Source organism: Mesoplodon densirostris, chromosome 7, assembly GCF_025265405.1.
Source record: "Mesoplodon densirostris isolate mMesDen1 chromosome 7, mMesDen1 primary haplotype, whole genome shotgun sequence".
In the NCBI taxonomy this organism is placed as follows: domain Eukaryota; kingdom Metazoa; phylum Chordata; class Mammalia; order Artiodactyla; family Ziphiidae; genus Mesoplodon; species Mesoplodon densirostris.
Window position 1 is genome coordinate 102,110,372 of NC_082667.1, and position 15,666 is coordinate 102,126,037.

At 35.9% G+C, this 15,666-nt stretch overlaps 1 protein-coding gene across 1 annotated transcript in view; it reads left to right on the forward strand.

The window, feature by feature from the left end:
* Positions 1-15,666, forward strand: part of DDX10 (DEAD-box helicase 10) — a 273,250-nt gene that overhangs the window by 171,892 nt on the left and 85,692 nt on the right. The window contains exon 16 of the mRNA XM_060104813.1: positions 4,730-4,786. Coding sequence (XP_059960796.1) covers positions 4,730-4,786 — 57 coding nt within the window. The remainder of the gene's footprint in view (positions 1-4,729; positions 4,787-15,666) is intronic.

Here is a 15,666-nt window from a genome sequence, read left to right on the forward strand (position 1 = left end):
ACTACAAAGATGTGGGGAAGCTAGGCTGTGTCTGTTTTGCCCATCCCTATATACCCAGACCCCACCATGGGACCTGGAACATAGTAGTTTAGCAAATGTTTGAAGGAACTGATTAGTGAATCGGTGTTTCTGTGTAAATTTGTTTTTCTCCTTGTCTTCATATCCTTACTGTAGTTGTTATAGATTTATATATGGAAGCCCAATTTTTTATGTTGTTCAGATGAAACTCTGTAGAACAGGTAACAGATCAGAGAACCTTGTTGTGTTCTTCGTTCCCAGGAGGGATTTAGGCTTACTGGGATTTTGTTCTTGGAGGGCAGGAGGTATCTTCAGGGCCAAAAATCCTTGTAATCATTCTTTTACTCACTTTTTTTGAGCCAGTTTTCTGCCCTGAAAAAGAGGTGCCTATAATACTGAAATGAGGATCGATGTCTCCTACTTCTTTATGTGACAGCTGGGAACTCCATTCTTACCAAACTGACACAGTTGCCTGAGACTCATTCAGATAGGTTGTATGCTTCCACCGCCTCCTGAAAAATATTGATTTCCAAATCTACAGATTTCCAAGCACCATGGAATGAAAATGGTTTAAATACATAGTCCTGACTGATGTTGAAATTCATATTTCATGGTACTTTCTTTTCTGGAAGCTAAGGACCTGTAGTGTGTGAGAAGCCAAAAGACATATAGTAACGTCTATAAAGGAGTATTTTGTACCTTAAAATGTAATTTTTCTGTTTTCTTTTGAATTTGATTTTTATTATTGAATTTCATGATCTTCTTATACTTAATCATTTGCAGCATGGCAGAACTAAACATGAAATTATGCCATCTTTTCGTTGGCATAAAATACCTTTTGGTACCAATCCTAAAAAATGAAATAGGAAAAGAAAGGATTTAAAGCATTTAAACCACCTAAAATTAAGTGTGTGTGTGGGGGTGAGGAACCTTGGTTACTGAATCTAATAAAATTCAATTATATTTTCCCCCTAGTCATTGTAATTCAACCTTTTATTTTTATGTCTTGTCATTTATAGCATCTATGATTCACATACTCTTTTTTTTTTTTTTTTTTTTACGAAGACGTTGGGGGTAGGAGTTTATTAATTAATTAATTTATTTTTGCTGTGTTGCGTCTTTGTTTCTGTGCGGGGGCTTTCTCTAGTCGTGGCAAGCGGGAGCCACTCTTCATCACAGTGCGCGGGCTTCTCACTATGGCGGCCTCTCTTGTTGCGGAGCACAGGCTCCAGACGCGCAGGCTTAGTAGTTGTGGCTCACGGGCCTAGTTGCTCCGCGGCATGTGGGATCCTCCCAGACCAGGGCTCCAACACGTGTCCCCTGCATTAGCAGGCAGATTCTCAACCACTACGCCACCAGGGAAGCCCCCACATACTCTTCTTTTAAGAAAAGAACCCTTTTCCTGCCTTAGCAAAAGAAGAAATTGTACTTTCTTCCCTATATCCGTTTCCCAAATTTTGGATTACCATAATTCTATTTCCTATTCTCCTCTGTTTAAAGACTAATGTTCACTCTTTTCTCTTTTCAGATAGAGTGCTAATATAGCTTTTTAAGATAAGAAAAAGAAGTTTTCTAATTTTCTTTTTGTGTCACCCAATATTAAAACTTTGTTCTTTTTATTATACTTCATTTTCATGTCCTGGTCATGTTCATTTCATATTTTACAGGTTTTGAATATCCCTCATCCACCTGAGACTTGTGACAGAAATCTTAAAAGGAAAAATTATTCTACTTGCATGCACATGTGAACTCTGATAGCCAATTTAAATTTTGAAATTTAAAGTATTCTTCATTGACTATAATGAGTCAATATTGGTGTTCAATAGTAGTAGAAATTTGTTACTATTTTTTTTTCTGTTCTGATTAAAGTGGCTAGATGAAAAGCCCCAAAAAAGAGATTGCGTTTACTTGTTTAGAGAGAGTTTGTCTGATGTGAACATATTGAGGTTATTCTTTGGAACTTTGAAGTGCCATTTTCAGATGCTCTATTGTGTTGGGTGAAGGTCAGTTACTGAATAAATACAACAACAATTTGTGTGACTGTTAAATGTGGTTAATTATCTGTTTTTTTCTGGACAGGAAACAGGCAAAAATTAATTAAATAGTGTACATAAAATGCTATCAGGAAAAAAGTGCTCTCAGGATGAAAGACCCATACGGTAGCCGACCATTATTAATAATAAAAGGAAATGCAACATTTGGCTGAAACATGTTGTTAAGATAAAAACTATCCATCTAACAAAGCTGCATAAACTTTCTCATGGAGGAGAGAAGAGGTGTAGATGTGTGCTGGAGTTGAGGGAGTTGACTCCATATGGTGTTGACTCCATAGACCCAATTTTAGTCTCAGCTCTATCACACTGGCTGTGTGACATCAGGAAAGTTACTTCATCACTTTGATCTTCAATTTTTTCATCTATAAAATGGGAATGATAATACCTCAAAAGTTTTGTTACATAGAATTAAAAATATATGTAAAATGCTTAGCACACTGCTGATCCTTAATAATTCAGTGCTTCTACTGTTATTAAGAAAATAACAATAGCAATAATGTGCTAATGAACAGATGCATATGTATAAAAGTACAGTTTTATCACTCTCTAGTTATTTGACATTTTATGTAGCTTTAAAATTAGTTTAAGCAGTGCAGCACTCAAAAGTTACTGTGATCTTTGTAGACTAACATAAAATACTGTTCTGCTTAATTTTACTTTCCATACATGAAAACTTTGTGTGGAAAATGAAACTAAATTGTGTATGTGTGAAAGAGAGAAGAGAGAGAAAATTACAAACACATTCATCCACAAACTAAAGCCACCTCTCAAACTAAGCATAATTATGGTCAGTGGTTTAAAATTTTTTTCTTTAATATTATTTTGCTACTTTTATTTTGTAGTCTGCTAATACTCATAGAGAATCAGTAATTGGTGCCAACTTTTGTGAAAAATTTGGATGCAGATGTTTACAAACTGCCATCCATTAACTTTTTCCCCCTCCCACAAATGAGGACACACTGATATTATTTCACTTTAGTGGCAGAACAACTCTCATAAGCTCATTAGAGAACCAATTCATGTATAGTATCTTAATAACTATTGCATTCATTGGCTGCTTGGTAAAATAATAGTAAGTTTATTTTTTTCTGTTATTAAAGTCACACCTGTTAAATTCTCCAAATCCTGACTTTTAATTTTTTTTAGAATGTATCCAAAAAAAGGCACTAGACTTGGCATACGGAGACCCATGTTTGAGATCAGTCCCTCACTTACTAAGCTCTTTGACGATGAAAAGAATGTGTTTAACAACACGTTCTTAGTTTTGATTTCTTCATCTTTCCTTTTCTCCTGACCTTGATCCTAGAACTTTCAAATAATCTTTAGAATGTTTCTCTGTATAATTGCACATTGTTTAAGTTTTACGTGCCCTTTTAGTTGTATGTTTTATTTGGAAGTCAAAGTAATCCATTTTCTCCAAAACTAGTGTAGAAAAAGAATAATAATCACAGAAAAGAATAATTTAACATTATGCATTATTCAGGGGTATGACACATGAACAGTTGCCATTTGAATTTGAATTTTTGTTAGTTTCACTTAGAATTTAGCTTTCCTGCTGTGCAATCTGAAGGTATAAAAACTGAATCTATAAGTTCTCTGGACTCCCCTCCTCTTTGCATTAATTAGTACTTAACCCCTTTGAAACTTTTAACATTTATGTTCTCACTTTATTAAAAAGAAGTCTGTAAACCTAGATAGGGTGTATAGTGTGGATTGTAGCAGTTTCTTGCCCTTCTCAAAACTGTGAGCAACAGAGCAGCCTCAGGTCTGTCTCTAGAGTATGTATTAGAATTGGTTCTTCAATCTGGAGAAAGCTATGTATGAAGCATAGTGATAATGTTAGATTGTCCAGACTGAAAAAATTGTTAAGTCTCATGTTAGTGGATATTTAACGTAAGAGTGAATCATGGTCGCAGTTTCACATTACTTCATGAAAGAATTATTTGCTGTTTATTCACTTTTTACATTGATCTAGTAGTTCATTAAATTTAAAATAGTTAGCTATGAATTCTGGATTGAGACTAGCCTCTATATTGTTTTACCACTTTATTTTTTGAAGAGGAAAAGAAGTGTTTTATTTAAAACAAAAGTTTTTTCAACTTTAGCTTTATTTTGTTGTTTTGAATTTTATTAATAAGCATATTTATTTTTCTTATTTTGAAAACATTAGTGCTGCATTTTCTGCCTGTTTTATGATCATTGGAAAACTAATGGGGAAATTATAAAACAATTCAGTAAAATAAGGTGCTTATAAGAATAATCTTCCATTGTTTTTGTTTTGAGAAAGATACTGCCACTTTTCTAAGAACCCCAAGGATGAGGATTTCATATCCTTTATAAATTCTGCTTTTAGAGGAAAAGGGAAATAATCATTACTGCATTTCTTCCTTTTTATTTTAGTAGCCAACACTGTGAACCAGTCATATGTCAGACATTGTGCTAATAAGCATTTATGTTGTTATATATAGTTCTTATACCAACTTTATGAAATGTGTGCTCCTGTTATCTCCATGTTTAGATGAGAAAATGAGAGGTAGAGAATAAGTTGCCCAAAACTGCACAGCTAGTAAATGGTCGAACTGTAATTTGATTCCAGATCTGTTTGACACATACTTAATGATTATGAAAACTTATTAATTTTCCCCCTCTTCCTGCAGGAGAAAAGACTGAAAGAAAGGGAAGCCAGAAGAGAAGCCAGTAAGAAACAAGCAAAGGTAAGGGTTTATATTTTAATGAGAAGAATGTTTGTAACATTGAATGGAATTTAAATACTCTTCTTTTCCAGATGCAATTTATATTTATTTATACATCATGTCATTTGAATTGGATTTAAGTCCGTGTATGTGTATCATTTGCTTTCTCATATTCATTTGTTTCCTCTGTGGTGCAGGATGAAAAATACATAAGATAATTTGTTTGTTGGGCTTTGCCCTCCTACCTTCACCATCTTTTTCCATTATGTTTTGTGTGTATTGAGTATAGGAGATGGTTGACTCTGTGGGCCAGGCCTGATAGGATTTTATTCTATGTCATCTTCAGACTAGAGAGACAGCCTATGTGAACCCAACTTGCTAACAGATAACCCTGAAAGTATTGGTTGCTTCAACTCCTAGAACCTAGGGGAAAGCACTCTGTATCTCCCACCTTCACTGTATTCTGTAAACAAAAATTTTCAGCAAGTGTATATGTACAGTTTCTTTCAAATACATGTACAATTGTAAACACCATCATCCATGTGCAGCTAAAATTTTTATCTGGTGTGTCTGACACCGAGGAAGGTTCAGCTTCTGCATTCTGAGGACATTTAGTAGAAATGATTTCCTAGAACCAGGGCACAGAAATGTATGTCATTTCTCATGCTGTATCTCATTGTGCTATGCCTGACGAGCCATCGTTTCTTCTTAGCAGTTAGAAAAGATCCGACTCCCTTGAGTAAAGCCATAATGTTCTTTGTCATTTTTTTCCATGCTGACCATAGCACTTAGAGAGCAAGTCAGAGATCATAACTCATGCTATAGTTCTGAAGTGGGAAGCAATTACTCTTCAGTGTAAGATGAAAAGACTGCTTATATTCAGTATTAAATATCACTTTGTCTTCAAAGGTGCCCTAAAACGAGAGCTACAGTGTGTACAGCCTAACTGCTAAGTCAGGTGGTGGATTCCGCATTTGCTTTTAAAATGCAGATGTGAGCTGTCATGGCATGGAAATGAGATCTCAGGGACTATAGTGGGAAAAATTTAAATTTAAGAAGGAAATCTTAACTTTAATGAAAGCAGTTGATATTTATGAGTATTGTGTGTTCAGCATAAAAATAGATCATTTTATTTTACTAAGAAGCTCTCATTTCTTTCTGCACATGAAATTATAAAATGAAAGGTATCAATATAGTCTGGAGCCAAAAGAAAACCCTGTATTTCCTTTGTGTGATTTGTGCATATTTGTGTATATTACTAAATCTGGTTTATTTTTTATACTTGTTGATACTGTATGCTTCATCTTTTGTAGTGGTTTAAGCTGTAAGAAAGAAATTGCTCTCACCCTTGAGCCTGCCTCTTGTGCCTCTTCTTTTATTTCCCTATAAGTTGCTGTATGTATTTGGTTCTGATACTGTGTCAAATGGGAAATGAAAAGCCGTAAAGGCCATCAAAGTTAGGTTTTGCCACTGGGGTAGACCTCTAAATTGAACTCCTCAAGCCAAGCCCATCCCTCCACTCCAGACCCCTTCCCCTGTTTGTCATGTGTGTTTTGTTTCCTGATGTCTAGGAAAGGAGGAGGACTTCTTTGTCAAGAGGTTGTCTCATTTCTGTATAAGTGCTAAGGACTGTACTGGGAACAAAGAAAAGAACAGCTGACATGGCTTTGCTGCTCAGCCAGGAGCTTTCAATAGACAGAGGTGGTGTTTTAGTATTGCGCTGAATAGTCGAGCTGCCTCCATTTCACAGCCCTGGGTGAGTGCTCAGAGACAGCGGCCCTCTTTTTTTTTTATTTAATTTTTTTTGGAGTATAGTTGCTTTACAATGTTGTGTTAGTTTCTTCCGTACAGCAAAATGAATCAGCTATAGATGTACACATATTCCCTCTTTTTTGGATTTCCTCTTATAAGAGTGATATTAGCAGAGAGATGAGAGGATGGGTTGTATCCAGGACTCGAATATTCCTCAGCACACCAAGGACTGAGAGCAGTGACAGATTCAGGCTGACTCATGGAGGCCAAGGAATTAGCTTGGGCTAACCTTTTAGCACCCAGCTTCTTTTCAAATGAAAGAGACAGAGGATGGAGGCTCTTAGAGCTTTTCAGGTGCCCCTTTGGAAACAGACCCAGAAGATGTTGGAGGGACTCTGTAAAGAGGTGATGGCCCAGAGTTCTGTGATAGCTAAAAAGAAATATATGAGATGAATTACCAGGTTTTCCAGTTGTTTGTGTGTGTATGCACACGCATGCTTTAAATTATGGATAGGTCTTAGTTTTAGAGTAAACTTTGTCTTCTCTTTAATATATCTAAACATAGTCACTGTGTGACTTGAAGCTGTTGCCTTCTGAGGCCTTCTGGTCAGCTTCAATCCAGAGCATCCTTCAGTCTCTGAACCTATATCTAAAAGATACATTAGTGGTGAAAGAAAGTGGTGTTTGCAGACTTACTATAGCACCGGAGGTGTTTTCTTACCCATTTATACCTATTTCAAGAAATCAATGCATAGAAACTGGAAGTATGAGAAAGGGAGACTCACAGAACAGTTTTCTACCTTGTTTTGTGCTTCATTTAGCAAACATCATGTTATAGGAGGAGGAGCATAGAAGACACAGAGTATTGCTTTAAAAATTGGAAAAATGTGTTAGAATAAAAGTTGATAGTATTATCTTTATTTCCCAGAAAAGAGAAGGTTTAAAGATATTGTGAATTCTCAATTTTATAAATGATGCTTGGTGGTTATCTCTTCCCAATACACAGTAAGTATTCCTAAGAAAAATTGCTTTGAAGTTGGAGTGCAATAAAATAAAGTTGGAATGGACCTCTCAGAAAGCTGATGCAACTTTTTGTTGAAAGATAGATCTAAGATCTGCCTAGAATATATTATGTGCAGTGTCAGGAGTTGGAGAGAAATGTGAAGTTGAAACTCCTAAGAAAGTTTTCAGGGTACCCAATGTCTAGTGATTTGAGAGAGAGAGGTCTTTGGGTATCAAAACTTTCCTTAGCATTGAAATATTTGAACTACTAAAGAATATTTGACTTTTACCTTAACTAATGGGATGTTGTGTGTTCTTATAATTTAGAAATTTAAAACTGAGATCTGAAAAAGTAGTTGTAGCAATGATGAATAGACCACATTGCTTTTTGGATTCAGGGAGGTTACATAATCCTAGAAATACAGCTTTACCTCATTATCCAGCAAGATTTCCTCATGTTACTTTGATGGTCTCAAGTGCTCGTACCAACCTCTGGTGGCTGGAAGGATTTTACAGAAATGTAAAGAAATAAAGTATGTGGTTGATAAAACTGAACACTGAGTGTGAAGGAGCAAAGAGTGGGAAACAGCTCAGAGGCACTTAAACATGGGAAAATTAAGCATTGCTTGGACTTTATATTACAGATGATGCTTATAGTTTTTATTTTTTAGGCCTGGGAGAAATTTTTTGAAAGTAATTAAAATGATGTATGTTTTGAGGTTGATGTTATGTAGCCACTGTAAATTTTAACTTGATTTTCTCTTTCTGTTTTATTGCTTTTAAAAATTTTAGTGACTCTGGGGCACTTTATTAATGTACTTAATGAATAGTAGTCTTAGGAGATAGTTTTAGGTAAAGTGGTTTTGGTTAGTTGTTTCACGATAAGAGTAGAAGAAGTTGTATAATTTTAGAACCTGAATATACCTGAGAGATGGTCTGGAGGTATTTCCTAAAACTGGTTTATAATATCTTTTTCTCTGGCTAGCAGTAGTTTCATAAAGCAAAGCTAAATTTATTTATTTTGATATTATATTCTTTCAAAATCTTTTTGAACTTTTCCTCGTCCATGAAATGTAAGAATGGAAACATCCACTCATCTATTCCAGCAGTTTTAAGTAGTGCATTGAGTAGCCTAGGGGTTCTGCAGAGGTATACCAGCCCCCCCTCCCCATCCCCCCAGGATACAGGAGGGTTATTTGGGCAGGACTCCAGGCTCCCATTTTGTCTTCAATAAGAATAGCCCCCTTTTTTTCTCTATTTATACTGAAGCTTCCAGGGAAACTTTTGTTTGAAATAATGGTTCTACTTAAATACATACATCCATTCATACTTGTTATTTTTAAAGTACCCAAATAAATTAAAGCTAAAAGCAAGTAAATGACTTAACATCACTGGCTTCTCTGATGGCAGAACTGCTGTGTGTACTCAGGCTCCCTGAATCCTCATTTCCTGTTATTTTTATTGCACCATGCAGTTTCTGTATGTTACTTTTTACCTCTTTTATTTCTATTTTTTTTCTTTAAAAAACAACCCTGATCTATGGTACATAGGCTAACAACTATTCATAGAAAATTACTAATAGCAAATACCTTGAGTAAGGAGAGAATGCCACACTAAGACTGGAAAGCAGTCTGTGTCTCGATTGCTGGGTGACTCCTTGATCTGAGCCAAAATATGTAACAAAAAGTATGTCTTACTACAGGCTTATCTGCTAGAGGATTATCTCTCCTTGTAGAGCTACAAATAGACATTGATAAATGTTGGTAATGGTCATTCACAACTTTTCTAGGTCTTCACCCTTTGCATTTATTCCCTTTTGACAGTGCTTTATTGACTGACACCAAACTAGTATTTTGTAATTTGTGGGGAAATACCTCCTTATTCCATATATTTCATATAAACCTTCTACCCGCCCCGCCACCTTTTTTCTTTTTTGGCATTTTATAACACTGAAATATTTAACTGGTCTCTTCCTTTGTACTTAATATGTTTAGGATTTCAAGGGCTCTAGAGGATTGTTTATTTCAAACCAAACAGCTTTTGATAAAATTAAAAACAAGATAATGGAACTGTAAGTTTGTTCATAGTCCCAATTCCCAGTGAAAGCAAAGGTGCTCCCTGGAAGTAAATTGCTCTCCCATTTGAAGGGTCCGAACTCTTCCAGGGCACCGTTTGCTGCACTGATACAATCACTTATTCAGTGGTGTCCTAAATGAAGTCATTCAGTTTCTCTAAGCAAACTATTCAAATAATACCTTATTTTAGTGCTATATATAATAAGACCCATTAAGCTGTCCTTCTACTTCTTAAATAAACAACATTGAGTCTTTTAGAAGGCCTGCTTTTTCCCTTTAATATCTATTTGAGTTAGCAATGAAAACCCAAGTAGCTTTTATTGTAATTCTAGTGTTGGTTTGGTTGCTTGGAGATTAATGGAGCGGTTTTTGAATTTTTTTCCCCTCTCTTTCTTTCTTTGGTGATAATGAAGAAGGGGATTACTAGGTTCGAACTTTTAACCATCTTGGGTTATTTAAGAGCTACTTCCAGTGTTCACTGTAAGAGAATTGTCCTTTTCCAGTCATGAAGATTTAAAAGTTAAAAGGGCTTCCCTGGTGGCGCAGTGGTTGAGAGTCTGCCTGCCAATGCAGGGGACACGAGTTTGTGCCCCGGTCCGGGAAGATCCCACATGCCGCGGAGCGGCTGGGCCCGTGAGCCATGGCCGCTGAGCCTGCGTGCCCGGAGCCTGTGCTCCGCAACGGGAGGGGCCACAACAGTGAGAGGCCCGTGTACCGCAAAATAAAATTAAAAAAAAATAATAAAATAAAATAAAAAATAAAAGTTAACTATGGGAGAAGAAACAGTTCTGGTCATGCATATCATCCAGTTGGTGAATACATGCTGTTCTTTTAAGACTCAGTTTATGGGTCTTTTATGAAGATTTTTCCAACCCTCTCAGATATAATGGACTCCTGCTTTTGCAACTCTTACTCCAGCCTCCTTTATGAAGCATCTGGTAGTTCATAGCACTCATTTGGACACGTGTCTGTTTTTCTTATTCAGCTCTAAGTCTTGTTGTTTGTATTCCCTGTCACAGTGCTTGGTTCATAATAAGTACTTAGTAAATATTTGGATGAATGAGGGCGTGAATGAGTGACTTAAAGGGATACAGAGCACAGACTGTAAAATTCTTTATAGTGGTAAAATATATCATAAAATTTACTATTTTTTAACCATTTTTATGTGTACCGTTTGGCAGCATTAATTGCATTCACATTGCTGTGAACAACTGCCACTATCCATTTCCAGAACACTCTCATCATCCTGGACTGAAATTCTGTGCCCCTCAAACAGCAACTCTCCATTCCCACCTCTCCCAAGAGTATAAACTTTTAAAGAGGAAAGTCATATTCCTAATCATTCTTTAACAGGTGAGAAAGTGGAGGCCTTTAATGAATAGCTGATTCTTCCAGTGTCTTACAGTTAATTAATAGCAAAATAGGGATAGACCCCAGGTCTCTGAGTGTTTTGTGTGTGCTTTTCATTCTGCTTTAAACCCTCTCTATAACAATACAGGAAATACCAAAGAGCCCTGAAAGTAGTTTAGAGTTTTGTTAGATTTATTTTATTTAAGGTGTCGCATTTTAAAATATAATAAAATGACGTTATTAATACTACTCTCAGTCACAATCTCAACACTTATTAAGGACTGTAACCCAAGTAACATTGAAAGTTTCCATAGCATCAATGTTAAACTTAGCAAAAGATTTAAAAAACAGTATCCATTTTTTTTTTCCTCCAGAGTAAATAGGAATTGTAATAATGACATTAGTTTGGAGTATAACTTTCATGGTCAATGTAAAGCATAATAGTAACTACTAGCTGCTATCATTCATTGACTGCCTACTCTGTTACAAATACTGTAATTAAAGGCTTCACATACATTATCTCTTTAATCCTCATAAACAGTGCTATGAGGGAACTGGTATTATCGCCATTTCCAAGATGAGGAAAGATTATGCAACTTCCCCAAGATCACAGAGCTAAGGATATGGCAAGCCCAGACTCAAATCTACTTTACTGAACTCTTCTTTTTTTAAAAAAAAAAAATTTTATTTATTTATTTTGTCTGCACCGGGTCTTAGTTGTGGCACGTGGGATCTTCGTTGCGGCATGTGAACTCTTAGTTGTGGCATGTATGCGGGATCTAATTCCCCGACCAGGGATCGAGCCTGGGCCCCCTGCATTGGGAGCGCTAAGTCTTACCCACTGGACCACGAGGGAAGTCCCTACTTTACTGGACTCTAAAAGAGCCTTGACCCTTAAGCATAAGGCCATACTGTCCCCTCATTTCCAAGGCAGTCAAGAGTATTCACATTTGAGAGCCCTAAAAGCTAAAATAGAAGTTGCAAGTAAATACTTTCTTTTCCTGAAATTGCACTTCTTATCCACAGTTAGTTCCCTCTTATAGTGGTTACTTAAAGAAACAGAACACATAGTTGCATAACCATTGGCAGATATAGAGTATTGTTTATCTCCTGCTAGTTTCTATAAAACCTCACTGTAATCCCAGTAGTCAAGTTTTTTTCTTACGAATGAAATATTATGAAACAATTTACCATTCTTTCCAGCCCATGGAGATCAGTTAAAATTGTCACATTCTCCTATATTTACTTTTACACAAACTTTCCCTCTGCCTAGAATGTCCTATCTTCATTACTTCTCCTCCTAGCACCATTTCCTTTTTGAAGCCTTTCCTGCCTTCTTCAGGAGATTTAGGCATTTTTCCTTTCTGCTCTACTCTACTTTTTGGACATTATTCTGTCATGATACTTAGTGATTGTCTCTCTTATCTCTAGACTGTAAACTCCTTTTGAGCAGCAACTGAGATTTTTCATAGCTGGCACATAGTAAATGCTCGTAAATATTTATTGAACACATCAATGAAACGCAGGTATATTTATTCTTAAAGTTAACATTTACATGTTAATGCTTTGTCAGTTACAGCCTCCTTGAAATCCAGCAACTGGGCCCATGGAATACAGTGGAGTTGCATCATATGCATTTAAATTTCAGCCAAACTGTGAATGTACCCAGCATACCTAGGCTCACCAAGTTGATGCTCCTCTCCTCCCCCATCTTGTTTATTCAACACAATTTCAAACAAACCCATTAACTTACATTAAGGTTATAGATGCTTAATATTACAACAGAATGTAGTAAACTCTTAGGCAGTCAGGATCCCTTTCTTTTTTATTACTTTATTTTTTATTTTTTTAACATCTTTATTGGAGTGTAATTGCTTTACAATGGTGTGTTAGTTTCTGCTTTATAACAAAGTGAATCAGTTATACATATACATCTGTTCCCATATCTCTTCCCTCTTGCATCTCCCTCCCTCCCACCCTCCCTATCCCACCCCTCTAGGTGGTCACAAACCACGGAGCTGATCTCCCTGTGCTATGTGGCTGCTTCCCACTAGCTATCTATTTTACGTTCGGTAGTGTATATATGTCCATGCCACTCTCTCACTTTGTCACAGCTTACCCTTCCCCCTTCCCATATCCTCAAGTCCATTCTCTAGTAGGTCTGTGTCTTTATAGCCAGGATCCCTTTAGGATACTTGAGCCATATCCTATTTGCTAAGAATATATTACCTTAAAAGTTGAGCTGTCCTAATATGTACATATCGATTTTCCTTTTCTTCCCCCCTTTTTTCTAACTTAGAGGTTCTCAAGCTTTAGTGTAGTTGAATACAGAAAACTATGTGTATTGTACTTTATGGGTGATAAAAGGAACATTCTAGGGTAGTTTGATCATGATGATTGTCACCTTGCCTGCTTATTTTGGAACCTAACCTCCATCGGAGTTGTGCGACTTCATTCTGTCATTCAGTACCTTGCTCACAAATATTTGTTGATTGACCAAATCAGTGGATCCTGCTAAAACTTATTTGTTCACAGTGTCATGTTGAATATTATATTTGATGACATTGAACATGGGTTGCCTGAGTAATTGCAACCTTATTGAAATGTTGTTAGACCATGAAAGAGCGAGCACAAAGATGCAGGTCTGTCTTCACTTCCTGACTTGTGAACACTGAGGGCCCTGCAGGGGTCTTAAGGTTAAGGGTAATCCTAAACATGTGCTGTGCGAGGCATTAACCCTGAGAACAAGAAGAAATTTTTTGGAAAACAAGCCATATTTGTTACTTTTAAACTTGCAATGCAATACCAGATTAATTTGAGACAGAATTTTTGAGACAATTTTAATAGCTATTTCAGGAGGTGTTCTAATACTTCTTAAAGAATGTTGTTTCTTTTGTAAAACTTGCAAAATAAAAATGTTCCAACCACATAAAATTGGAGGAAAATAAAGTCACAACACAGTTGAATAATGTGTCAAAAAAGCACTCGTGCTTACATTCTCTCTTTCTTTCACTCTCATGTGTGTATATATATATATGTGTGTATATATATATATATATTCTTTTGTATATGTTATAGATGAACATTGTATTATTAAATGGTCTGTTGGATTCTGCTCAGTTGGGTGGTCATTTAGGTCTATTAGGACTCTGAGTTCAGATTGGACCAAATGGAATCAAGTAATCCTTGTGATGCCCTTTATACTCATGGTTTATTCTCCTTATCTTAAGTTAGGATATGATGATTTATAGTCTTCTCTTTTTAATAGTTTAATTGAAGTATAGGTTAAATACAATATTACATTAATTTCAGGTGTACAGCTTAGTGATTCAACATTTACATACCTTATGAATTGATCACCACAGTAAGTCTGGTAACCGTGTGTCACCATACAAAGTTAATGGAATAGTATTGAGTATGTTCCCTATGCTGTATATTATGTCCCCATGACTTATTTTATAACTCTAGGTTTGTACTTCTTAATCGCTTTCACCTATTTTGCTGCACTCCCCTCCCCTCTGGTGACTACTGGCTTGTTCTCTGTATCTGTGAGTCTGTATCTATTTTATTTTGCTTATTTGTTTTGTTTTTTAGATTCCATATATAAGTGAACTCATATGGTATTTGTTTTTCTCTGACTTACTTTTATTAGCACAATACCCTCTAGTTTCATCCATATTTTCACAAATGGCAAGATGTTATTTTTTATGGCGGAGTGATAGTCCATAGTGTATATATACTGCATCTTCTTTATCCATTCGTCTATCAATGGACACTTCAGTCGCTTCCATACCCTGGTTACTGTACAGTACCATACAGTTTTGATTACTATAGCTTTGTAGTATAGTTCGAAATCAGGGAGCATGATACCTCCAACTTTGTTCTTCTTTCTTAAGATGCTTTGGCTATCTGGTGTCTTTTGTGGTTCCAGCAAATTTTAGGATTATTTGTTCAAGTTCTGTGAAAAATGCCATTGATATTTTGGTAAGGATTGCATTGAATCTATAGAGTGCTTTGGGCAGTATGGACATTTTAGCAATATTAATTCTTCCAGTCTGTGAGCAAGGTATACCTTTCCATTTATTTGTGTTGTCTTCGGTTTCTTTCATCAGTGTCTTATAGTTTTCAGAGTAAAGGTTTTCAACTCCTTGGTTAATTTATTCCTAGGTATTTTATTCTTTTTGATTTGATGGGATTGTTTCTTAATTTTTCTTTCAGATAGCTCATTATTAATGTGTAGAAATGCAATTGATTTTTGTATCCTGCAACTTTACTGAATTCATTTATTCTGATAGTTTTTTTGGTGGAGTCTTTAGGCTTTTCTATATATATGTAGTATCATGTCATTGGCAAATAGTGACTTTTACTTCTTCATTTCCAGTTTGGATGCATTTTCTCTCTTTTTCCTGTCTGATTTCTGTGGTTAAGACTTCCAATACTATGTTGAAAAACAAGTGGTGAGAGTGGGCATCCTTGTCTTGTTCCTGATCTTAGAGGAAAAGCTTTCAGCTTTTCATTGTTGAGTATTATGTTAATTGTGAGTTTGTTATATATGGCCTTTATTATGTTGAGGTATGTTCCCTCTATACCCACTTTCTGGAGAGTTTTTATCATAAATGGATGCTGGCTTTTGTCAGATGCTTTTTCTGTACCTATTGAGATGATCATATGATTTTTATCCTTTAATTTGGTAAGGTGATGTATCATATTGATTGATTTGCA